The sequence below is a fragment of the Denticeps clupeoides genome, chromosome 5, assembly GCF_900700375.1.
Source record: "Denticeps clupeoides chromosome 5, fDenClu1.1, whole genome shotgun sequence".
NCBI classification, from domain to species: Eukaryota; Metazoa; Chordata; class Actinopteri; order Clupeiformes; family Denticipitidae; genus Denticeps; species Denticeps clupeoides.
The window spans coordinates 7,535,706-7,562,027 of NC_041711.1; the positions used below are offsets into that span (position 1 = coordinate 7,535,706).

A 26,322-nucleotide genomic window follows, 5' to 3' on the forward strand; every position below is an offset into this window, starting at 1 on the left:
ATCTTTTGAGACTGTTCTGTATTTTATGCCATCTTCCTGTTTGTCCAGTCTCATGAAGCAGAAGTCCTGGCTGCATGTTTTTCATTGGTTTTAGCCTCAGGCCCAAGTCCATGGTCCATGATGTTTCCTTTTTCTATGATAAACACGACTACCCAGTTTCTGCTGAAATGGTTTCCTGTGGAGGCAAAATTTTTACAACCTTTAAGACATTCATCAGTAAATGCATAACAAGCACATGTAGATGTAAGAACTAATATGTAGCAGTTTTTTGCTTTTTATTTACGTGCATCTGTATCTATAGTAGTCCACACCACACTAGTCTATTTTCAATAATAAGTTACATTTTGTTATGTAAGTTTACTTGACACACATAGTTTACTCCTCTCACAGCAGAACAGTGGAAAAAAGATGAGAAGTGGGCATTTAGCTGAGAGGGAGAAATGGTAGCTCATGAGAGCTCATGAGGAAGTAGTGTTCTCCAAATTAAAAAAATTATATTCTATTAAAAAAGCCATTTCAGTATGGCATATACTTTAAAAAGCATTCATATGTGATAATAGATGTAAGTTTAATTTTGTGTGGCATCTAGAACACAACACCTTGAAGGAGGACCTGAGTAAAGAAAAGTAATTAAACTGCAAGCTGCTGTTATATGCCAATACTACCGCATGTAGTAAGGTGTGAATGTGGAGTGCTTCGGCCTGAAGACTGTGAATAGAGACCCTCATGTGTCCCACGTCACCACGTCACAAATACCGGGGGAATCATTGACATTTAAAGATCAGTTGGAGTTTCAGAAGGCCTCCTCGAGCTGAGAAGAGAGGCTGGCATTTGTGAATCTGTGAGGGTCTCACACTGTCTCCACTGACCAGTGACATTTTTGATGCCGTCCAGCTGCACATTTAAAACTCCAGTGTCTTAAAAAACCTAAAAAGATTTTTATTGTTTAAAATAGACCATTCTCCTTCTGTGACTATTCCTTCATAATGAGCGCACAGGGAAGTGGTGGAGAGGGAATGCTGAAATCTGCAGTGGGTTATGGGACAGGAATGATGACAGATAAAAATGTAAAATGAGATGCAACACATTTGAAGTCCCAGGTTCTGTCACAGTGTTCATCTGATGTCTGCAAAACAAGGTGCTGAAATGTTCCACATTCAATCAAAGAGACCCACAATGGCTGGGAAGAATATAGAAAGAAAAATAATAGCAATCTGCCTGTGCATTTAAAATGAAGAGCACACTGCCGGCCCAGCACACTTCTGTTTAATGTCACTTGTGATATATTTGCAGCATTTTGGCATAAAGTTTGTCAATTATCAATTACACCTTCAACTCAAAGGTTTCATGCTAGTGCATTCTGCATTTTCTGTACTTTATTAAAATATCAATATTCCTTGTCTATGATTGATTCTCTTTGAAAAAGCATCAATATCAAATCTAAATTTAAGGTACATGTATACATTTTCACATACTGGAAACATAATTAAAGTACACACTGGCACATTGAGAATAAATTGATTTAATGCTGTGGCTTTTTACAAGAAGTAAAAAGTTGATTTAAGTTGAATTTATATCAACCTGTCTGACCACAAGTCAGTGCTGAATCAATAACTTATGCTGTCTTGGAATACAAGACTGTTAGAAAATAAAATAATAACAGAATAACAAAAATACCATAAAGCACTAAATGACATTTGGATATTTAAAAAATCTTTAAAATGCCCTAGGTATGACGAGTGTGATTGAGATGGCAATTTTGTGGTGGTGCACATCATCAGTGTAGATAGCTGTGCAGGTGACTCACATCCTCTGAAGCCCCGCCCTCAGCCCCGCCCCCAGTCTGTGTGTAGCAGCACGCACCCTGTGGTGATAAAGATGGAAGGCATCCTGCGCCGGAGTCACGCTATGCTTCACTCCAGTTATGCTGCACTGATGCACTGACACTGATAGCCATCAAACTGTCAGCGTTGCGGTAACACGGCCCCATGGTGAGCACCTTATTTATTTATTATTTATGGGCGGCATTGGAGACACCACAGGAACAGAGAAGATTTAACATTCATTCATTTTACACTCATCTTTTTTTTTTTTTTTTTCTTATTTTTGTAAGTGAGATAGATTACAGTTCAACCTCATATTTCCGCCCAGTCACTAAAGCCTACACTGCTATTTCTTCTAGGGTAACTACAATAAACAATTAATTCACCTGATTCACCGTAAGTGATCATACCGCTACTTCTGCAAAAGCCCAACCCAGCGAGGCCCACTATGTGTTTGCTCACGTGTAGGACATGCTAGGAAGGGTTATCTGTAAATGGCACTTGAACTACCTGCTGCAGGATTTTTTATTGTTACAGCCGACATGCTTTTACGTGCCGTTGTAAAGGCATGGGTTCAGTGCGGCAAGGGGGGTTGGGGTGTGATCTGATTTCTTCTCTCCCTGCCACTCACACTTTGAAGTGCTGTTATCAGCTCAACAGTAAAGCCGATTGGAGCCCAGCAGCCGAGTGTGGCGTGCTGCCAGGGCACGAACGCGGCAGAGGCAGACAAATACAGCTTTTTAGCAAACCAAATTGCATTAATGCTACCAATTGACTGGATTAGCCAGCACATTCATCAAAGGTACTCTCCTCAGCCTCGAGGAGCTCTGACCACACTTGCCAAGGAAGCTGCAAAGCTGCTAGTGTATGTACTGATCACTTTCACTTTACATTGTTATTCAGTGAAAGTGAGAAGATCAGATTAGACGTTTGCATCCTGGATATGCAGTTGTTTCATGCACAATTTGCATGTTTCATGCAAATTTCATTCACAACTTGATTGTATTCTTAACAAAACGTATTTTGAATGAGAAAATTGACTACAATTATCATTCATGTCATCCATATCTTTTTATCTCTCATTGTTCAGCTTGAGGACAGGATTTTGACTGTTGTGGTTAATTAGAAAGGTGCTTCGTGCATCAATGTGCTTTGCCCTAAAGCCAAAAATATTGAATTCATATGGTAAATAAAAAGCCTTCAAAATACTTCCACATAAGATTTCCACTTAAGTCATCCCTACAAGCCATATTTGCATTTAAGGTCAGCATCAGCTCAATAAGATCAGCTGGCAATGGCTAATCCAATGGGTCGTTAATTAAGTAATTCATTAATATTTTAATGAGTGAATGTGTCAGGGTAAAGTACATAGTGAATAAAAAAATTTATGCCCTGTAAAATAATCAGAGGCCTGTAGAACAAATGCCATTTTGGTTCACACTCGGCCCCTGCTGGATTTGATTGGAGTATTGATCCATGATTGATCAGCTAAATGGGTACACTGCTCAATGTGTTGTTGTAATAAATCTGTAGTGCCCAAAAGCACCATGCCGCCTATTTATGATGGGACACAAAATCTTTTGCTTGAAGGACCACTGTCTAGTTCTCTATTTAATAGTCAGTGAGTCACAAAGACAGATTCTGGAAGCTTTTGATGTTTTGAAGCATGGCTGAATGAAATCTTCTAAATAAATAAATCTGCTTCACTGCCAAGGTGGGTCAGCACGGCTCTGTGGTGTGCTACTGAAAGGGGCTTTACAGGTTACAGTAAATTGAGTGCATTGTGAGGCCATTGATTGTTGTCGGGACATCTGTTTGATGAATAATTCAGCCATTTTTGCTCAGCGACGTATCAAGTGTGGTCACATGGTGTCCTGTAACCACACAGGTATCAGCTGAGTGTTATATGAAGGAGGAAGCTGAAACTGGTAGTAGCCTGGTGGGTAACACACTCGCCTATAAACCAGAAGGTTCAAACCCCACTTACTACAATTGTGTCCCTGAGAAAGACACTTAACCCTGATTGTCTCCAGGTGGACTGTCCCTGTCACTACTGATTATTAATGGTGTCTGATAAATGCCATAAATGTAAATGTAATCAGAAGAACACAAAGTCACAGGTCCAAATCCCACTTACTACCATTGTATCTTCGAGCAAGACACTCAACCTAAATCATGATGTCCCTGTGACTGCTCATTGTTAGATGTTCTGGATAAGGGCATGTGATAAATGCAATTAATGTAAATGTAAATTGTTTGGAATAGGTGTTTGAGAATACCTTTTAGTAGAATAGTCATCTACATTGATCAAATGTAAAGATATTATAATTATAAATACGGATAATAAACACATTGCCATACTTCTTGCAAGTTATTTTAATACCACTGCTATACTAAAAATGCCCATCAATTGCTGTTGCAGTAAAGAAACTTTTGATTTAGTTTACACCTATCAAAAATAGTTGTTGTTGCCAAGCAACAGCCTTTAGTCAGCAGTCAGATGCTAGTCACTTACTGTAGTCAGAATGATAGTTAAAGTCTCTTAACCAATAACTGTTGGTTACTAACTGTTACTTAGGTTGTGTTACTTTATGGTTTTGGGTGTTACTAATCTGCAGGGTTCTGATTGGCTGGCGGGATGTTGCAGATTGGCCGGACTCGAGAGGTGTTGTGTTGCAAGTGTCTGTTTGGCTCAGCTCATTAAAATTCAGCAGATTGCTGCCGTGTGGATATAGTTCAGCGCTCTGTGTCACTGCGGCAGATTGAGAACATGTTTGAAGGCGTGTTCCAGGCTTCATGGGTATTCAATCAGAGCCATTTGGTGACCTTTTTGACCCTGGCGTGCTTCAGGGAGTGTCAGCATGTGACCTCTTGTGACCCCAAATCCCATGTTTATTCAGAGGAATTTTTTGTTTTCCACACTTACCTTGAGGATTTGACTGGCATATAGGATTATCATTCAACATCTAAAGATCACAAATATGTGGGTTTTCTTTTATTCTTATTGCATGTAAAAAAGTTTGCAATGTTGTATTAAGGTTGAAAATAGTTAACGCTACTGTAATGACGACCTATATTTATTTTGAAACACGTCACATAAAGGAAGCTACACAAAAAAAGTGAACACTGGCTAAACTAAAAAAAACTGAAGTAATATTTGAGCTTTGCTGTAATGTAAATACACCAATCAAACCTGCTGTAACCTGGTGTATTTACATTACATCAATGCTAAAATATGGTGTGACAGATTACTTCAATTTATCTAAGTTTAGCCAGTGTTCAATTTTAACCGTGTAGTGAAATATCAATATAAATATGATGTGCACGATGATTTAAATTTCATAAACAATGTCCTAATGCCAAAATATAACAATATTTGAATGAAAAGGTAATCATATATTTTTTTTCCTATATCTTCCTAAGATTGCAGCATGTTAGAGCTTTGATGGATTTCCTTGTCCCTTGTTTTTTCTGACTATCCCACTCGTTCACCTTTTTCACCTTCTCTCTTCCTCTGGCTGCCGTCTCTTCCATTCATTCCTTGTTCCTCTCACTGCCCACGCTGCATTATCCGTGCGGCGCAGCTGGTGTGACGCTCAGGCTGGACTTGTCCTCCCCTCTTTGTGAGAAAATATGGCTCCGAACTGCTCAGCCTCCCAATTATAGTACATCCTGCTTAACTGATGGTTATTAATTCCTTCAAACTCATTATGGCATGCAAAATAGGTCTCCACCAGGGGATGAATACTGATGAGAGGGAAACTTTGTCGCAGGATTCAGACTGTTGTCTCTTGCTCTAGGTCTAGTGCTGTGTAAAAAGTGAACACTGGCTAAAATTGAATTAATCTGCCACACCTAATATTTTAGCATTGATGTAATGTAAATAAACCAATCAAACGTGCTGTAACCTTTTTGTCATTATGTCAGTGCTAAAATAAACTAAAATTTTAGCAAGTGTTCCTTTTTTTACAGTGTGTCAGGCATTTCTGGGATTTTGAGAAAAAAATATGTTTAACAAATTAGATAATAATAGTATTTCACATCAAATGGCAAAACTTGAGTACATATAAACCAGACAGCATTACATTTATCTTTCAGTTGAGCAAGCTTTAACAATGTTGTTAAATCAGTCACTGGCTTTATGTGCTCTTTTCTTATTCCAGTAGTTAAAAACAAATGTGTTTTCTAAATTACACTTATCTGTCTAATTTATGCTCATGGGTAATTTTTTATATTTTTTATTGCTTTACTATAATGTTCTTACAGCAGTTTTGTTTTGGTGTATTTATTTTATGTCAATGCTAAAATATTAGGTGTGACAGATTACTTTACTTTACTTTATTTAGCAGACGCTTTTATCCAAAGCGACTTACAATGGGAAGACACCAGCAATTCTCGTTCGATTTCTATAGAATATCGAGTATACAAACTAAGAGCCCTGATAAGGCTTAGACTTGTCATTGAAGAGCATGCTCGGAGAGTGTTGTGTGCTAGACTAAGAAAAATTATAATGTATTTATACATTTTGTATTTGTTTGTTCAATGTGTATGCATGTGTATGTGTTAGATTTGTCTGTAATATTTTTGGAATAAGAGGGTTTTCACCTTCTTCTTAAAAGTGGTGATAGTCTCGGCTAGTCGTGTGGAGGAGGGCAGGTTGTTCCACCAGCCAGGGACAACAACGGAGAACAGACATGATTGGAATCGGAGACCCCGTGAAGAAGGAATTTTTAGTCTCCTTTCGTTTGCCGATCTGAGAGACCTTTTTAAAAGTTTTTAAAAGTTAAAATGTTTTCTTTTTTCAGTGTACATTATATTTCACTTGTTCCATTTATTTAATGTTAATTTGGACAATTCCTGTTGCCTATAATTGTTATCAGCTCCTCAAGATGTAGTAATACCCACATGCACACTAAACTAGGGTGACCACATTTGATCTTGTGAAATTGAGGACACCTTAGTGTGAACGTAAAGGATGTGGTAGTGACACTTCCAGTAGTGCAATGGGGCAGGAATCCAATCGAGTATCGCGAGTGGAAGTGAATCGGCGTGTAGGAGGCCTATGATGAGATTTATTGTTTACGCAGCTCAATAACCCAGACAATTCTAAAACCCTGGTCGGATGCAGTTTCCAGGTCTCAAAATGAGGGAATGCCCAGGGAAGAGAGGATGCCTGGTTATTCTAACAAATGAATTAAGACAAGCCACCATTTCTGCTCCATCTCTGTTTATTTTTGTTTTTTTTGACCACCATTTGTTTTTTGTTCTCATGAACTTCCTTCTGCGGATCACAAGGCTTCATTACACACAAACACATGCACACGCATACTCTCTCTCTCTCACACACACACACACACACACACACACACGATGGTAACATGGTTGATGGTAACATCATGCTTTTACTGCTTGACCTCACCTTATGCTTTCATAGTAATTGACTTTTGCACGAAGCAAAGATCTCAGTCCTGTACTATACTTACTACTAAATTCAGACGTTTGTTGCAATTGACAAACCAATCCCCCTTGACTCTATGCTCCATGTAAATAAAACACTTGGTCCAGTTTTGTGCTGACAGAGTGAGTAGATGGGGGAGACTCTTGGGCCAGCCCTAAACAAAAACACTTCAACATCATACTCTGACACTCCCTGAGGGTGCCACTGATTGATTGGGTGGCCAATCAGGGCCCATCGATCTCACAATTCCCATCCTCCCACCAGCCTCAACAGCGTCCATTCATCTGAAGTCCATCAAAACAGTACGCCAGAGATCAGCACAAGTGTGAGCACACAAGCACACTCGCCTGCACTTCAGGGCTCTAGCTGATGTTTGTTTCTGTAACGCTGTCACACTTAGGGCATTATTATAAATATGTCTTCAGATTATATTAATTAACTGCATGTAAACAATACACAAATGTTCATTTTGTGTACTGATTAAACTAAGACATTTTTTTCTCTCCGCAGGCGGAATATTTGAATCCATTGAAAGTGGCCCATCAGGATCGGAGGAACTAGCCTTTAAATTTGCTTTAAATACAATCAACAGGAACAGAACTCTACTGCCAAACACAACACTAACGTATGACATCCAAAGGATTAATATCCACGACAGCTTCGAGGCTTCCAGGAAAGGTGATGCAGAAGTCAACGGATTACACCTCATCAGCGGGGAAATAGAATTGGGAATCAATTAATTATATATATATATATATATAAAAAATATTAACAATTATTTTTATTAATTCGGATGTATTAGCAGGTTGTTTCTCTTTCAGTGTATGTCTGGTGCTTTGTAAATTAATTTGCTCAGATAGTCTGCTGGGTGCCGAGCTGCGATAATTACAATCAAACAAAAGGGGGCCATCAGTGGCCGGTTTCCATATAAACCAAGAGAAGAGATTCCTTCTGAGTCAGCAGCTGTAACTCGCACAGCAGCTGTTGCCCAGGAGACTCTTCTATGGTGGTTAGGGGTGTATATCGTAGGTGCGCCGAAAACAAAGGTAGTCGTTAGATTCTTAATTCTCAATTACTTCCTCACAGCTGCTGCTCATCCACATTTTCCAATTTGGTCCCTGTGTATTAATTAATTATAACACCACAGGAACAGATGAAGATGAGATTTGTGTAAAACAGATAAAAAGGTGCAATCCACTAAATACAAAGTGGCCATTTATGTCAATACCATGTACTGTAGTAGTCATTGCAATGAAAATTGCAAAATTTCACTTATCTTATTAAACTATTACACAGAGCAGAAGTTTATACAAAAATATGATAGGTGTGTATCTGTAACATCTGTGACTTTCTTCTCCCCCAGCTTGTGACCAGCTCTCTTTGGGTGTGGCTTCCATCTTTGGTCCCTCTCACAGCTCCTCTGCCAATGCAGTGCAGTCTATCTGCAATGCACTGGGGGTCCCTCACATCCAGACAAAGTGGAAGCACCAGGTGTCGGACAACCGCGACTCCTTCTATGTCAGCCTCTACCCGGACTTCTCCTCCCTCAGCCGGGCCATTTTGGACCTGGTGCACTTCTTCAAGTGGAGGACTGTCACGGTGGTGTATGATGACAGTACAGGTGAGAGAGTGGAAAGCACACTTGCTTATGAGGTGTGGCTGATACTTGGGGCTGTGAATGTCACACTGGCCACTGGAGACGTGCCGCATAGCCAGCTTCTCCTGCAGTTTGATGTTGAATTCCTCACGTCTTGGGATGTTTGACTAATTGGCTAGTGCCTGTGCTGTTGTTTTTGCATAAATGTCCTTAGGCTACTTAACTTTTCTGAACTTTTTGCAACAAAGAGCTAAAGCCATGCCATTCAAAGTGATTGTTTGCCTTCGAGTCCTGTTCCATTGAAAATGGCTCAGATAGCTTAAATGACCATTCAAATCATGGGATAACTGGTACATGATACAATCTAAGACGATATCTGGCCAAATAGCACAAAAAGATACAACAACAACATTTATTTCTTATATAGCCCAAAATCACATACAGTATGTCTCAATGGGCTTTGACAGGCCCTACAGTTGACACACCCCACACTTGACCCTTCTGCACACAAGAAAAAACTCCACAGAAACTCTAGGAGAGAGAAAAAGAAAGGAAGAAACCTTGGAAAGGAGTGATACAGAGAGGGACCCCCTTCCAGGGTAGCGTGAGCCTGCAAATGGTGTCAGTGCAGGGCTGGTGATTTGTACAATAAAAGATCTTTAAAGATGTTTCAAAATGAATGTCAGGGTGGTTGCCATGTATGGAATATGTTATTTTCCACATTTGCAGTGTGTTTAAGAGCAAACCCTTGACAAAGCCAGCTCTTGATTCTCTGTAAATCACATTGCCCCTTCTGGGTCCTTAGTGGCCTTACATGATGGCCCTGGTCTCTCGCTCAGGTTCTCTGCTTGGGCCAAACCCCCAGGCTGACAGGTTATAGTGGAGCAGCGGGTGCTCAGCAGCCAGGGCATGTGTGCCATATGTCAGGGGTCAGCCGCTGAGCCAGCTCCCAGAGTGACCGCCAGATTTCCCCCAAACTTTCACAGCACCTCACTGAGGAGGTCTGGTATGAGAGAACAGCTCTGCTGTGTAGCCATTAGCCATTTAGAACAAACCATTTGGTGAACAGGCTGTGCATTAGCACAGGGTAGACTGTTGTTTTTGTCAGTATTTACAGGCAGAACATGACAAAAACATTAATTAAATGAAAGAAATATCAGCTAGAATAGAATTTATCCAACTACATTTTGCATGCAGAATTTCTTATGTGAGGCTTGTAATTTCTATATGAATTCCATGTAGTTTATGAATAATAGACAAGCTCTCCAAGGTTCCTAGACCTGATGGAAACAACGCTGCAATGTCATCTGAAAAAACATTGAATCTAAGATGTCTGAAGTTGAAGCCACATTGGAAGCACTCGTTTTGTCTTGGATAATGTTGAAATAACATTGATTAGATGTTAGTATATGAATGGATCCTTATACAATGCTGACTGAATGGCTGGTTTTATATTTACATCATTTGTAAATATACCCGATCTGCAAATACCATTAGTTTAATAAGTATATAAACAGCCATATTTATTCTACATAGGGTCTTTGGAATTATGATTTTGTTATGTCTGGGAGATGTTTTCTTTTCCTACACGTTCTGTGGGTCCAGGAGCACTTTTCTCTGCAATTAGGTAAAATGGTGAATGGCCTGCATTTACTAATGATAATCACGATAGTGAAAGGAGACTTTATTTCCTGCGACTGCTCACATCCATGTGCTAAAATATAGGGTAACAAAGCCCACCGTGTCTACAATGGGTTCAGGTGGTTTTCCCTTTGCAAATCTACTCACGTGCCCCTGCTCTGTTTTATCATGTGCAAGGTCCATTGAACTAACAGTCCATTGAACTAAACCTGACAAACAGTCAACCACTCCTTCGCCACCATCAGGCTATCACAAGCTTAGAAGCTTGTGATATTTGATTGAAGGACCATATCACAAACCCTTAATTTTTTCACAACTTCCTTGCTGTGCTGTTATTAAGAGAATATGGAAGGCAAGTAATTGCTTAATTGTACATGTATATAGACTGGAGACTGGCTGAGTACTCTATACACTGTATTAAGCATGGGGTATAATTTTTGGATTTGACATGACTATAGATCTTGCCACATAAACAATTTGTAAATGTTTATTTGTAAACATATTGCTGCCTGCTGTGTTTTTTTTTGGATAATAATGTGTTTTTTTTTTATAATTTTCTTGATAATAATGTTGAAGGTCTGACTGACTATGATGAAGGTCTGACTGACTGAAGCAAAATTGTACTCATCAAATTCATCATCAATTATTCATCAGTAGTGAAGACTGACAGTATTTTGCCCAACCCTGGATATATTAGCAACAGTCTAAATTTGACCCTCAGTTATTTGGTGTTGGTGTTGAGTGGTGCTGAATTTGCTAGTTCTGCAGCAAATTCAGAGAGCAGCTCTTGTTGAACAAGTCATCTGGTTCATGATTGCTCCTTTTTCCGATGTCATCTAATGCAGTTGATGGTAGGAGATGTTGATGGTTTACCTGGCCTTTTTAAATGGCCTGTTGCCATGACAACATATCAGTTACCCAACAGTAAGCGTTGTGGCATGTCCATGTTGCCACTATCCCACCAGAAAACAACTCTCATAACTTATTTTCTGCCTACAAAGAAAACTCACAACACACTCACAAACAAACACTCAGACATCCGCAAAGAATGAAATTAAATGTACAAACAGCCCTTCGGTGCATTTCAGGGAGGTAATTTGCTGTGTGCCCAATGCGTGTAATTCCTTTATGGTTGTGTGACCCATGTTGGGCTGACATTTTTTTAAATTCCATTAGTTGAAAGGTCAACATAGGCAGCAATATAACAGCCTGTTCACTCACGAGTGTCTGATTGGTTGCCTCTAATGATAAAGGCCTTGTACCTGGAGAACAGGCAGGAAGTTGTCCATTAAAAAAACATTTTGGTTGCTGCCTCTATAGATTTTACCATCCATTTTGAAGTGTGTTTATGTCACTTTAAGAATGCATTCGTTTTTTTTTATACTTGTGTGCATGCATGCATATTCGTGACTGTCTGTGTGTGTTAGTCTGTGTGGTTTCATATTGTGTGTTTGCTCAAGCAGAGAAGCCTGAAACTGCATTTGAAAACCAGTGAAGGGCTGGAATTGAAGAGAGTGGTGCTGGAGCGAACCCAGAGTCTCCAAAGACCCCTCCAGTAATCTGTTTCAATTTGATGTGTGCAAGTGGCCCACACCAGCAACCCTATTCGCAGTAATGAAGGACCTGGCCTATCATACACTCTGCTAATGCTTTGCAGATTGTTTAGAGACTTGTGCACTTGTTTTTGATCTAAGTGCTGTGATAATTTCAGTTCTGAAGATGAGATCTAATAAGTGTTGTGATGTTTCTCATCTTTAAAACATAAAGGCAGTGGTATATTTTACCTTTCTCTTTCCTGTTCAGAAAAAGCTTCAGAAGTGAGATGATTTGTGTGGGTGTGTAAATATTATGTTTATGCTCTGAGTAAGATTTTTTTTTCTGTTTAGGTTTCCTTTCCTCATAGCAGGTTCATACTTGTTGTGATACTTGGCGTGAGAAGTTGGCTTGAGAAAAGTTAATTAACAAGGCCCATCTGTGAGCTACCTTGATGAGGCACTTAAGACTGACCTAAGCAAACGTGGTGCTTAGGAGCAGATGTTCTTCTAGGTGAACCTGATCATACCGCTCCCCTTCGAGGTCCTCAGTTTTACTTCCACTGTCATCCCAGCGTGTTCTAGGGTTCTTGCAGAACTGCACCTGTCAAGAGTGTTGAGCATGTGTCTAATTCCCAGAACGCTGAGCAATTCTCATAGCAGTTTTAATCTGACACCTAGGTAGGTGTGACCTTAATCCATGAACCTCTGGAGGTATATACAGAAACACCAGACCTCCATGGAGAGACCGCATGGGCGAGGGGGTCACAGACTGCAGATATTTATCTGATAGTTCTATGATGAGAAACCCCACTAAATGTTTTACGAATAATTAAACAAATTATTTATGTTATAAGCTGTCATAAGGGGTAATGTGCTGTGGATGTGTGACATTGTGAACATCTGAAAACAACACGCGTCATAAATATGCGCAAAATATGCAATATTTTAAAAATAAATTCTAATTGTGCAAATGTGTAAGAAAAACTGTTGGCATCGCTGTACCTTTACACTTTATTATTTATTAGTTGACATGGGACTACACATATAACATATAAGAACAGGGACAGTGGTGGCCTAGCGATTAAGGAAGTGGCCCCGTAATCAGAAGGTTGCCGGTTCGAATCCTGATCCGCCAAGGTGCCACTGAGCAAACCACCGTCCCCACACACTGCTCCCCGGGCAACTGTCATGGCTGCCCACTGCTCACTAAGGGTGATGGGTTAAATGCAGAGGACAAATTTCTCTGTGCTGTGCTGCTGTGTATAACATGTGACAATCACTTCACTTTTGAAAAAAGAAGTATGACACCTTATTCCATCACACCAAGGATATTAGTAGCCTAGTGTATAAAACACTATAAAGAAGATTACCACAATCTCCATGTCCATTGTGTCCCTGAGCAAGCAGAATACTTTAACATTAAAATCACTTGAAAGGGATTCTGGTGTGAGGCGATGATCAGTCTTAGCCTATTATTTGCTTATGCCATGGCATAATACTTGTTTTTTTATTGTTTGGCCTCTTTTATTTAGTACACTTCTTAGTTTGTCCTCCAATCTCCAGGCAGTGGTAGAAATAATAAACATTTTAATCACTATAGTAAATAAAGTTAATAAAGTAAATTATGAATTTCATGTATGCTTCACAGCTTTAAAAAAAATTTTTCCAATAACAATCAACTCAACACCTGCTATATATTTTCATCCCCGAAATATTTGCCTGCAAACCTGACCATAACAGACACTGATTATGTATGTTTATGCTGTTTTCAAAAGAATACATGAATCCAATCTGTCTTTATTTTTCTCCCTAAATTAATTAAAACAAAACAGATGGTACATTTTGAGAGGCAGTTATATTTTATGAATACCTCATACAGCATCACAAAAAACAGCTGTCAGAATTCACAGTTAAAAATTAAAATGGATAGCATATCCATTTTACTGACAATTCATGGAGACCCTTCTTTGCAAGATTTCATATATTTTGCTCTCTGGGTTGCATTTGATGTGCCGTCAGTGACCCACACTGGAGAAAAAACATATATTAAAAACGGTTTACTGTATCCATATACCAGACTGTTACAAGTTCGGGGTGATTTTGAAATGTTCCTGTTTTGGTGTTGGGTATATAGCAAAGATGAAGAATGAAAGGAAACTTGTATATCAAGATGAATGAACCTAGTTGTGGAAGGAAGTAGGATGGTCTCGCATTTTACCCTACAAATGCTGCTAATAGAGAACAGAAATATTCACAAAACTGAATCACATCAGATTGATCTGAACTGGCATGACCATAGGGCTCAGTGACTGAGCTCTGTAGGTAAGAACACTACCCCTTTAGTGTCTGGTGATGCCTAATTTTTCATCCTCCTCACGGTATTCACCTGACCGGTCACAATGGCGGTTAACTGGTGACAGTGTACCGAGGTCCTCTGTCAGAGACCACATCCTGGGGGAACCCATGAAGGTAAATTATAAGAGCCGTGTAATGAAATCCAGTGTGACCAGGGTCGATATGGTACAGGCAATAGTTGGAGATCACAAGAGAATGATTGGTTGGTGCTCTTATGCACACAGCACAGGTCTGGACGAACTGATGGACAGTTCGGACGCATAGGTCACCAGAAGGTATGATGGTGAGCATCTTTCTAATGTCTGAGGCTCATGGACAAATTGAAGAACTTGTGTGCAGCAGGGGGCAGGCATGTATAATTGGCTAGGTGCCATTTCTGTTCAATGGTCTTTCCAGATCATGTTCTCCAAGTCCCAAGCAAAGCGGACCCAAAACCTTGTGCCAAAGCGAACCCAAAACCTTCTTCCTTCTGCGGCCAAAATGTTTGAAATCCTGCCCCATACCTGGACCAAGGCTGAAGTTAAAAAGTGCTGACACACCCAGAAACTTCATCTTTTGACATTTAGTCCTCTTCCAAGTCTTGTCCACATGTCACTCTCTGACGACTTCTCAACCTACCATCTACCAGGGGGTGTGGTACTCACCAACCAGAGAAGAAAGCGGCAACACCCAAAATCCACCATCAGGACCACGATGACAGACCCTGCTCCTGAACAAAGCGAGTCTGTTGACAGTCCTCACAGAAAGCTGCCTGAGAGTAGGAGAAACCTCACACACAGACACAAAGCCACTGGCACATTGCTAATCGTGGGTATTTACAAACATATTCATTACATCTCTGCTGTCAATCTTTAATGCGTATCTTTGCATTAAAGATACGCAAAGTGGTCTGCAACACCATCCTTCTCGTACAAGCTTGCGATTTTTAGTGGTCCCTTTATAGTATTACAGAAGCCTCTTCCCAAAATTCAGCCATGGTGCAGAATTACAACCACTTTTATCCAGTCACACATTGAGATTTTCAGGACGTGCCATGTCGGTGTCTCTAGCTTCTCTATGCCAAGACAAGAGAGAAATGTCTGCATATTCTCAGAACTAGATAAGAAATAAAATAAAATTAACCTACTGGTTCTTCAGAGTCTCGCGTGACTGAACTAAAAAAATACATACAAAATACAAAAAAAAAAAAATTTTTTACATCCAATCACAGAGCAAATGCAATGCTTTGCACATTTTCAAGCCATGATGGTCGGTGGAGTTCCTTTTTTAGTGGAGGGTGTGATAAAGCATGAGAAATGGGAGGTAACCTTTCCCCTTATGACTGCTGCTCTCTGAACAGTGAAACAGAATGGCCAAAGCTCTCTTTACACCTATCGCCATAGACAAGCTAGGGGAACTGGTATTAATATAAAAAAGTGAAATATAACCTGATATCTAGTGTGAGCGACCATCTTACCATTAGGTGGTAGTAGCCTAGCGGGTAACACACTCGCCTATGAACCAGAAGACCCAGGTTCAAATCCCACTTACTACCATTGTGTCCCTGAGCAAGACACTTAACCCTAAATTGCTCCAGGGGGACTGTCCCTGTAACTACTGATTGTAAGTCGCTCTGGATAAGGGCGTCTGATAAATGCTGTAAATGTAAATGTAAATGTCATTTGTTTTAGCAATCAGTTTGTCTGATCAATAAAACCCCACATTTTTTTGTGGGTATCGAGTTTACCTGTATTAAAATATAAGCTTACCACACTTATATTCTTAATTATATTCTACACCATACATTCTTAATTAAGATCTGTTAATCATAAATTATTCTGGGGATGGCCTTTTTATTTTCATATTGCTAAAACCACTGTGTTATTCAAATTAATCACATGACTGGCCAGCACTGCTAATTTTGATAACGGAGTGGAATGTCTGTGTTTGTGGATTGGCCTAGCGAATTGCTTTATTCAACTAGACCATTTTAGCCAGTATTTTTCCTACAATGGTCTGGAGCATAGGAGTACTGCTGTGCTGAAGGCCTGGATAAACTGGGTTGACCCCAATAAACTGGGTTGACTCCACTACCTGAAATCGCAGGAACGTGGTGGAGCACTGGTGCAAGACATATTTCTCCAGGTTCCAGTACAGTTGGTGGGCTCACTGATCTCACATGATGGACATACTGCTTAGTATGTCCCAGAGAACATCACTGCTAAATTATTGGAATATGACAGATTCATGACAAGTCTCTAGTATCTCAAGTCTCTATTAGTGTACAGTTGGAGTGAAGAAGGCCGTCTTCCACTTATCACAATTCCTGATGCAGATCAGGATTTAGGCAGATCATAGATTCAGCACTAAAGAGGGCATCCAGTAGTTTGTGAGCTGGAGTGGATGGTGACTGCCAAATTCCATGTCTTCATAGTGGTCATCTAACCATTGACTGAGACAGTATTTCCATGAAAAAAGAAGAGTTTAAATACAAAAAGAAAAATTACAAAAAGAAAAATAAATTATCGTTGACAAAGTTTGAATAATTATGAATGAACCTACATCTGACAATGAAGTGCATACTCTATTAGTGTGAAGAAAGGCAGTTTCTTTAATCAGTTTTCAGCTGTACTAAGATTATTGATTAATAATAATCAGTGATGCTTTAAAAAGTTACAAACATGGGTTAACAAACAGAGCATTCCATTGTAACACAAGATAACAGCTCTCCCCACAAGTATACAGATATTCCTTTCATTAACAGCCTTTTCCAGCTTCCAGAGTCATTTACAACATGAAAAATGTCTGGACTGGAGTTTGTTCTTCTATTTGTATAGGACCATAAACCCTGATGGTATAGTAACTAATTTCACATTTAAATTATGGGCTAATATTTTCAATTAATATCTCTATATTTTAGACTGTTTTATTGCATGAATTTGACTCCCTTCTCCCTTTTGATTGCCTCACGTTGTCACGACTACGGACTTACGGGGGAAGGAAGCGCAGAGGTTTGACATACTGGGAAGGGGTTTTTATTAACAAATAAACAATAAACACAAATAAAGACTGGCGCGGTGGCCGAAAACGAATTTAACTTAAATAAAGAACATAAACAAACCCGTAGGCGTGTGGCGATTGCCAGAACTCAAAACACATAAAACTAAACAAGGTCAAGTTCGTGCATAGAGTTCACGAAAATGCCAGCGACCCCAAACGGGCGGAAACTTCCGGCATTTATGGGGCGTCAGGATTGGGTTCCGGTGTGGAGCCCAGCTGCAGGTAATCCTGACAGAGCCCCCCCTCCAAGGGCTACGTCCTCGGAGCCCCAACAGTACCATCAGTGGAGGCGGCGGGGCGGACGGCGGCAACCACAGGGCTCCTGCCCTGCTGTATCCTCCCCTTGGAGGACCCGGTCCCTCGGGCTGGCTCCCCGGCGTGGTCAGGCGTGGCGGCCCCGGTCCCTCGGGCTGGCTCCCCGGCGTGGTCAGGCGTGGCGGCCCCGGTCCCTCGGGCTGGCTCCCCGGCGTGGTCAGGCGTGGCGGCCCCGGTCCCTCGGGCTGGCTCCCCGGCGTGGTCAGGCGTGGCGGCCCCGGTCCCTCGGGCTGGCTCCCCGGCGTGGTCAGGCGTGGCGGCCCCGGTCCCTCGGGCTGGCTCCCCGGCGTGGTCAGGCGTGGCGGCCCCGGACCCTCGGCCTGGCTCCCCGGCGTGGTCCCGCTTGGCGGCCCCGGACCCTCGGCCTGGCTCCCCGGCGTGGTCCCGCTTGGCGGCCCCTGACCCTCGGCCTGGCTCCCCGGCGTGGTCCCGCTTGGCGGCCCCGGACCCTCGGCCTGGCTCCCCGGCGTGGTCCCGCATGGCGGCCCCGGACCCTCGGCCTGGCTCCCCGGCGTGGTCCCGCATGGCGGCCCCGGACTCCCGTACCTGCACACAATAATCAGGGCCGATCCATCTGGGTACGTGTGGGCCCTGTCTCCACATGTCCCCTCTGACACGTCTTGTGTCACCCCCTGCACCGCGCAGGGAGATTGTCCCAGAGCCTCCGGCGACTGTTCCAGGCACCCCAGGCTGGTGCCTTCTGGGACTATGCAGCCCCTCTCGCTGCACGGCCCTGGTGCCAAGGGGGGGGCATTGCCAGACCATCCGGCTAGCCCCTTCTGCGTCCGTTGGGACAAGCAGGCCCTCTTCCTGTCTGTCCCAGCTGGGTCCTCATGCCTACCTGGGGGCTCTATGGCGCTCCACCCCTCTGGAGGCAGACGCAGGCCCATGCCTGGCCCGCCCTCCTCACTGGCTACCGGAGGACCCAGCTCCATCGCTTCCCCACCTCCCCTCCCCTCAGGAGGAGTCCCCAACCCGAACTGCACCCCCCCAAAAAATTCTTTGGGGGAGCACCCCCCCCCGGCTGGACTTAGGGGTACCTTGGGGCTCGTCCACCTCGCCTTGGACCGGTGCAGTCAGGTTGGGAACTCCCTCCCTGGGGTTCGGCTCTGCTGCTGGGTCACCATCTGGTGGACACAAAGAGGGGAAGTGGGGGCGACATACGGACACATATGCCACGCACACACACACAGACAGAGACAGACCGAAGAGAGGGTCGTCTGGTTCCCTCTCTGAGCTCTCCGGGACCTCCTCAGGGGGCACAGCCAGAATCTCGGGAGGCGCGACCTTCTCGTCGCCCGCCAGTGCTTGGTCTTCTTGCCCCGGATCCTGACTGGCGCTGGATGTGGTGGAGGGGCAGAGTTCGATCCCTGGCTCAGGCTCTGGCCGATCAAACTCCGCCCTCAGTCTCTGCTGGAAGTCCCGAAAACTCCTGTCGGTCTCTCCCTGCTGCCAGGCAGCGTCGCTGGAGATGGTGGTGGGCGTGTGGCGTGGGGGGTGGTGGACGTCTTCTCCAGCATGCGGGGGCGCTGGTGATGCGCTGCCGTTCAGCTGGGGAACGTCCGAGCAGAGGGAAGGCGGGTCGGCGACTGGAACTGGGAGGGCATCTTCCCTGTGAGGCAGTTCCGACAGTGCAGTTGCTGGTTGGCGACCTCCTGTCGCCCTGTTCCACCAGCTTACGCCCGCATCGCTGTCCTCCTCCTCACTGTTGTCGCACCTCTGGGACTGACGTGGGTTTCCACGGACCTCGCAACAGACGGGCACGATGGGCGGAGCCATCCTGGCACCGACTGCCCAATCGGCGTCATCCTCGTGTTGGTCCGTGTCGACCTCATACCCTCGGAAGTCACGTGGATCTTCACGGATGTCGCGACAATCTCGGACGCGCGCGCTGGGTGGAGCCATCCCGGCCCCGACTGCCCAACGAAAATCCACGTCATTGTCGCTTTCGTCATCCGTGTCCTCCCACCTGTGACTCCGAGGGTCGTCCACCCTGCGGACATCCTGGACCCAGGGTGCGATCAACTCCCAGGGACAGTACTCTGGCCATTCGGGCTGGAGGCTGCCCATCCCCTCGCTGGAGGGACGCCGCCGTTGTTGTCGCTTCTCACCCCCCTGGAAGTGACGTGGGTCCCCACGGACCTTGCGACGATCGCAGACTGGTGCGATGGGCGGAGCCCAACTCTCGTCTCCCGTGCTCCCGTCGTCGTCCGTGTCGTCCCAGTCCACGGGGAGCCTTGCCAGCAGAGCGCAGAGTTCTTGGCTCGACATGGCGAAGATCGTGGGGGTCGCATCTTCTGCGCTCGCTGCCCACGTCACTTCCTCGCTGCTGCCGACGCCAACGTCATCGCTCCGCCCACTCACCCGCCGACGTTGTCGCTTCCGGGTTTCGCGGAGTTTCCCGGGGATGACGTCATCACGCGGCGCCGCGTACCACGGCTTCTCGGGGAGAAATCGCTCCACCAGAACGGGCGGCGCGTCTCTCCCCTGCCGTCCGCGTTCGCCGCGCCGGGCTGCGTCCTTCGCGGCGTTTCTTCTCCTCTGTTTTTTACCTCTGCACTTTTGGGGGGGTCGCTGGCATTCTGTCACGACTACGGACTTACGGGGGAAGGAAGCGCAGAGGTCTGACATGTTGGGAAGGGGTTTTATTAACAAATAAACAATAAAGAAACACAAATAAAGACTGGCGCGGTGGCCGAAAACGATTTAACTTAAATAAGGAACTGAAACTAACCCGTAGGCGTGTGGCGATTGCCAGAACTCAAATTACGAACAGTGTTACCAACTAAAGTTCACGAAAATGCCAGCGACCCCGAACGGGCGGAAACTTCCGGCATTTATGGGGCGTCAGGATTGGGTTCCGGTGTGGAGCCCAGCTGCAGGTAATCCTGACACACGTAGTTTGACTGGTGACCTGATCAGTGGTATTGAATTGTATTTTATGTATGGTGTGGTGTATACATATTACACCTTGTCTTGCACTCCTGTCTGTGCCTGATACTACAGTTTAAATTGTGTCTTAATGAGAGCTCTATAATGAGGTTCTTGTTTATTGATTGCACACACTCCTGATGACGACATTCTGATGTACATATATTACATATATTTCCTGCTTGCAATGGCTTGCCGGATTCAACTGGAAGGATTAACTCCACCTGTGCTTCATTCAGAAGACCTTGATGGTGCAATTGCAGCTGGCGCCCAATCAGTCAAATTCAGGTCACCATCAGTCAGCAGCAGTTCTGTCACCTCCGAACTCAGAGTGACCCACCAGAGACAGCGATCTCCGGGAGTCGGGGGAAGAGGAGTTTGATGGAGGCAGTGATGGCGGCCAGTGACGCATCTCCTTTGTGCGACAGGCGTGACTGCAGGCTTTTGCTGCTGCTCTACATGGAGAGCACTTTAATGAAGACTCGCAGCGACTCTGCTTCTGTGTGAAGAAGCTGAACTGGCTGGCCCAAACAGAGTGGGTGGTGTCCCGCAGAGAGGAGTGCTCAACTGAAAACAGGAAATAAACAAATAATGCCACAAGCCAAAGCGACTGGGGACAGTTCACCCGAAATAAAAAAACATCTGGCTCTGGTTCCATTCCGGGGACAGCCTGGCTGTCACCACACATGGTCGCATGGGAATATCTGCCAGACCTGCTCAGCCATATATTCTAATGTCCAATTCTGATTCAAATTCTGATTCTTAACGACGATGCCCAGGCGCTGTCCAGAGTCTCAGAGTCTGGTCATAACCATCAGTACAGTCAATTCTGTTTTATCCACCAAACTCCGTGTCTGTACAAAAATGTGCATAGCAGCCTGTATTTGAGACAGAAAAAAAATTATTGTATTCAGATGTATTCAGAATATTTTGAATATTTAGTATTCTTTATACAGTATATTGTTAGTCAATATAATCATTTTGCATATTTAATTTTTTTGTTAGACTTAATGTATTATACCCAATAGTAAAAAACTGTAGAACCATGATCAGTGGCACAAATGCATGTTCAGCCAGCAGGTTCTCTCCACATTCAATTTAAAGTTTGCTTTTGGGGGCAAATTTGCTTGTTGAGAACCTATTATTCATTTAAATACAGCACATAGTCACATGGTTCCTACATTGGACACTTTGTAATGTGACTATAGAGCATATGACATTAAAACTGGGTTGTGGACAGTATGTATTAACTCTTTTCAGTTCAACACGTCAGGTGAAACAAACCACTACCAGATAGTGGTGTAACAGGATGATTGCATTTTTGTAAACGGGCTCTAGCAGCTCATTTTCAGTGGGTTTTTTTTTTCAGAAAATGTAAAATATTAATACAGAATAAAAATTCCTAAAAAAGAAACAATATTTGTGATTTGCCGAATACCATATTTCCATTTAGCTGTGGAACGGACACAGGTTCTATATTCATTCATAACCTCATACAATCCTACTTTTGGAACATTTTAACAAAATTCCAACATTTTTTAGAGCATTTCAGCCGTTCCAAAATCTATAATCCATTATGAGCGACATTTGATTGACACATAATATGAAAATGGGCTGAAGGATTTGTGTGGTATTCTTTGACAAGTCAAGCCCCAGCAGACCTTAAAATTGACAAAAATGAGAGTGAGACGGTGGGTGAAAGAGAAGAGGGAGCACATGGTGTGACAAGTTCAGAGATGGATGGATTTCATTAAAATCAGAATGACATTAGACCATATATTCATAGGGATTCCTTATCTAGTTCTAATTAAAACCAAGGGAATTGAATGAATGCTGCAAGAACCTCTACTAGATACATTTATGTCATCTCTATTTGTACAAATAGAGCCGAAATTGCATTAGAACTAAACCGAGGCTTTATATCTCATCGACTGTGTATGCCAAATTACTGGTATAAATGAAAAATTATGTTATGTTTTTTGGTTACAGACTCTGTATTTTTTTTACAACCCTTGTGTTTGATTATGCAGCTGTTTAGGTTTTGGAAAAGTTTGTTACGGATTTTTGTTATCTGAGAGGTGGAATGAGTCAGTTTTTAAAATTCACTGTTGATGGAGCACAATGAATATGACACATGCATGAAACTGATCCTGTTTTCCCTCTACCTGCTGATTCTTTATTTGCTCCCCTGCCAGGACTTATCCGGTTACAGGAGCTCATAAAGGCCCCCTCCCGCTATAACATCCGGTTAAAAATTCGGCAGCTGCCAATGGATACAAAGGATGCCAAGCCCCTTCTGAAGGAGATGAAGAGAGGCAAAGAGTTCCACATCATCTTCGACTGTGGCCATGAGATGGCTGCTGGGATTCTCAAACAGGTGGGAGGTCAAAATGCTATACATAAAGCAAACATGACTATTTTGTAGCATTGGTCAGTTGCCTGAGATAAACAAGGTGGCAAATGTGGCATCAGAACATCTTCAGTGCCCTTTATCCCTGGGTGAAAGTGAAGTAATTGTCAAACACTGCAGCAAAGCACATGGTGATACAACAAAAGATGTCCTCTGTGTTTCCCCATTTCACACAGCTCACAGCTGGGGAGCAGTGTGTGGACATGGTACCTTGATCAATGGGACCTCAGAGTCAACTTTCTAAAAGATATTCCTTTATTTGACATTGTCACAGTCCTGACTCTTGAAGGTTCTCTGGTTCAATTTTTCAGAACAGAGTTTGAATGAAGAAGAAGAGCCTGCATTAGTAGCAATGCTGAATAAAGTTAAACATGGTGCTTTGGCCATTTATGACATTTTGTACACAGATAAATCAAAAAGAGAAGGCGGCACGTTGAAAGGGGGAAAAAAATCACAAAAAAGCATAGTGAAGACAAATCTCACAATGGGGGACATACTTTAAAGAGGTTTGATACAATCACAACTAGACGATTGCCGGTTGCAACCTGGTCGGGAGGGGGAATCATTGCACACTGTACAACACACAATGCATGATCAAGCTGTGATTTCCTGTCATCGGCTGAAAAATCACACAGTGTATGCCCATCATTAATCTGTCTGTATAGTATTTGATCTGGCTTTATTATTGGTAGTAGCCTAGTGGGTAACACACTCGCCTATGAATCAGAAGACCCAGGTTCAAATCCCACTTACTACCATTGTATCCCTGAGCAAGATACTTAACCCTAAATTGCTCCAGGGGGGACTGTCCCTGTAACTACTAAGTCGCTCTGGATAAGGGCGTCTGATAAATGCTGTAAATGTAAATGTATTATTTCTTTTGTGCACGATATCCATATGTACTGAATTTCTCTTTGCACGTTGAGCTACACATCAACCTGGGTTGAGAGACATGGATATATGAAACAAATCCTGCTTACAGGCACAATCAAATATTAAGAACAGTATGATTCACTCTACTGCCCATTTGCAGGACATTTTAATCAATATCAGAGTGGCGGATTGGTAATGAAGGTCAAGGACACTCATCATTAGAGCAGTGTGATATATGCTCTGTTAATGGGGAATAATGAACTGTTTTGAATGATACATACATTTAGGCACTGCTTTTCCTCCAGAGTCAGGAATCACTGTGCCTTGCTGACAACTTTGATGCTTTTTTATTTTGGTGCTGTGAGGGCTTTTTAATTGAATACACAATAATATGTAAATGTATTATTATGATTTATGTAAAGATCAGTATGGGCAGCTGGCCTTCCCATAGGCTTAGAGCAGCACCCGAATGTAGGTATGGAGAAATGATTGGTCCTGAGGGACGCAGATGTCCTGGAGTCTCTCCATCCCACCTGGACTATCATACTCACTTCGGATGCAGGAATCAGGGTTGTTTAATCACACGCTTTCACTCTGACCACAATCATAATCAGCCATTCATAATCTCCAAATGAATCGCCGGCGCTCACCTGCTCTGTTTGCATAGTGGCTCTGATCCAGAGGAAAACACACACAAACAGATGGGCACACACATGCTGTACAAAACACACACACACACACACACACACACACACACACACACACACACACACACACACACACACATATATAAAACTAACATGAGTATAATTTTTGTAAATTATGAGTATAATTTACATTTTTTAAAACTTAAAATGATAAAAAACTAAATAAATTCTTTTCTTTTTTAAATTATTCCCAGTGGCAATGAAATGTGTTTCATAATTATTTTTATTTTTTGAGGACCCATGATGATAATGTAAGTATACTTAATGTTTATGGATCCCAGTGTGATCCATTTCATGAAAATGGATGAAAAAGTTTATGAAAACTTTTTTGTAATAATTCCTAGTGGTGACCAAGAAAATATCTTTCCCTTCATTCTCTCTTCTTTTTTTTTCAGGCACTAGCCATGGGAATGATGACTGAATATTACCACTACATTTTTACCACATTGGTGAGTACATTATAGACAGACATGTAGAGTAGAGCAGTCTGCTGATAAAATTACTCTAATGTCACTTTTAAAATTTTAATTTGTGTCAGAAATGCCTACTACTGTGAACCTGTGTTTAAAGAATATCCACAGTTTTTTTTTATGAAATCTCCCCTTTTCTGTCCTTCATGAGACTTCATTTTTGTGTTCAGGCAGTGATTTGAGAGCAGAAGAAAGGAAGTGTTTGATTTGGAAATGATGGGCAGGAGTAAAGGAGGTTCGATAGCAGGAGGGGAGAGGAGAGGGTGTCACCTTTAATTTCTCTTTCTCAGAGACAGGAAGAGCGAGTTCAGAAAGCTCAGCTGACACCGCGTGCTTCCCAATCTGACTCGGCCCCTGGTCTGCCTTATTCTGACAAGAGCTACTGCTCCCCCTCTCCTGTTCTGCTTGTCCTGCCTGCCTTTATCCTCCTCTGACATTCACCATTCCTGCATGTTCTCCCATCCTGTTCCAGTTTCAGGTGCTCAGGAATTATTAAATCATCCTATCATTCCAAATCCACCTTTTTGCCACCAAGCCACTTAATATCCAGAATTGGAGCCAGACTTTCAGTTCCATCTGCAAACACTGCAGATAAACTGGCATGCGTTTGGGTTGGGAGATTTCTGGTGGGAAGCTTCAGCTCAGGGTTTGGAGAGTGAAAGGCCATGTTTTGGCCAAAGCACAAGCCAAAGTGTGAGTTTAAAACCAGCCACCGTGGTGAGCATCCCAGCTGACGAGAGCCTGCATATGGCCCCAATTTTACTGCCAGATTTCACAGTCATGACTGTGAACACCAGCATGTGAACATGAGAGAATGAAAAGAAAGCTATCGATTCTGTGAGCCAGTAGTAGTAATGTTGGTAAACGTTGATTTTACTGAAAATTCTACAATAGCATGTTCCTATCAGAGATACCCTTTAACTGCAGCTCTGTATCTGTAACAGAATACCACTCACTTCTGATAATACAGTTCATCTTAACATAACATCTGATCAGCGGGATAATGCTTCTCAAAATTTCATATTCGCTATGATTTTTTAGTCTGCCTATTAACATTTTAGGTATGAAAATGATTGATAATTAATATAAACCCTTCAATCTAATGGTAAAAAAAGGAGCCTAAGAGTACATTATCTTTTGTCCGTTTTGTCTAGTCTTTCATGATAAT

At 42.8% G+C, this 26,322-nt stretch overlaps 1 protein-coding gene across 1 annotated transcript in view; it reads left to right on the plus strand.

Moving 5' to 3' along the window:
- grik2 (glutamate receptor, ionotropic, kainate 2) overlaps positions 1-26,322 on the plus strand; it is a 161,671-nt gene that overhangs the window by 35,159 nt on the left and 100,190 nt on the right. Inside the window, exons 3-6 of the mRNA XM_028978938.1 lie at positions 7,792-7,959; positions 8,645-8,902; positions 22,890-23,071; positions 25,080-25,133. Of these exons, the coding sequence (XP_028834771.1) occupies positions 7,792-7,959; positions 8,645-8,902; positions 22,890-23,071; positions 25,080-25,133 (662 nt within the window). The remainder of the gene's footprint in view (positions 1-7,791; positions 7,960-8,644; positions 8,903-22,889; positions 23,072-25,079; positions 25,134-26,322) is intronic.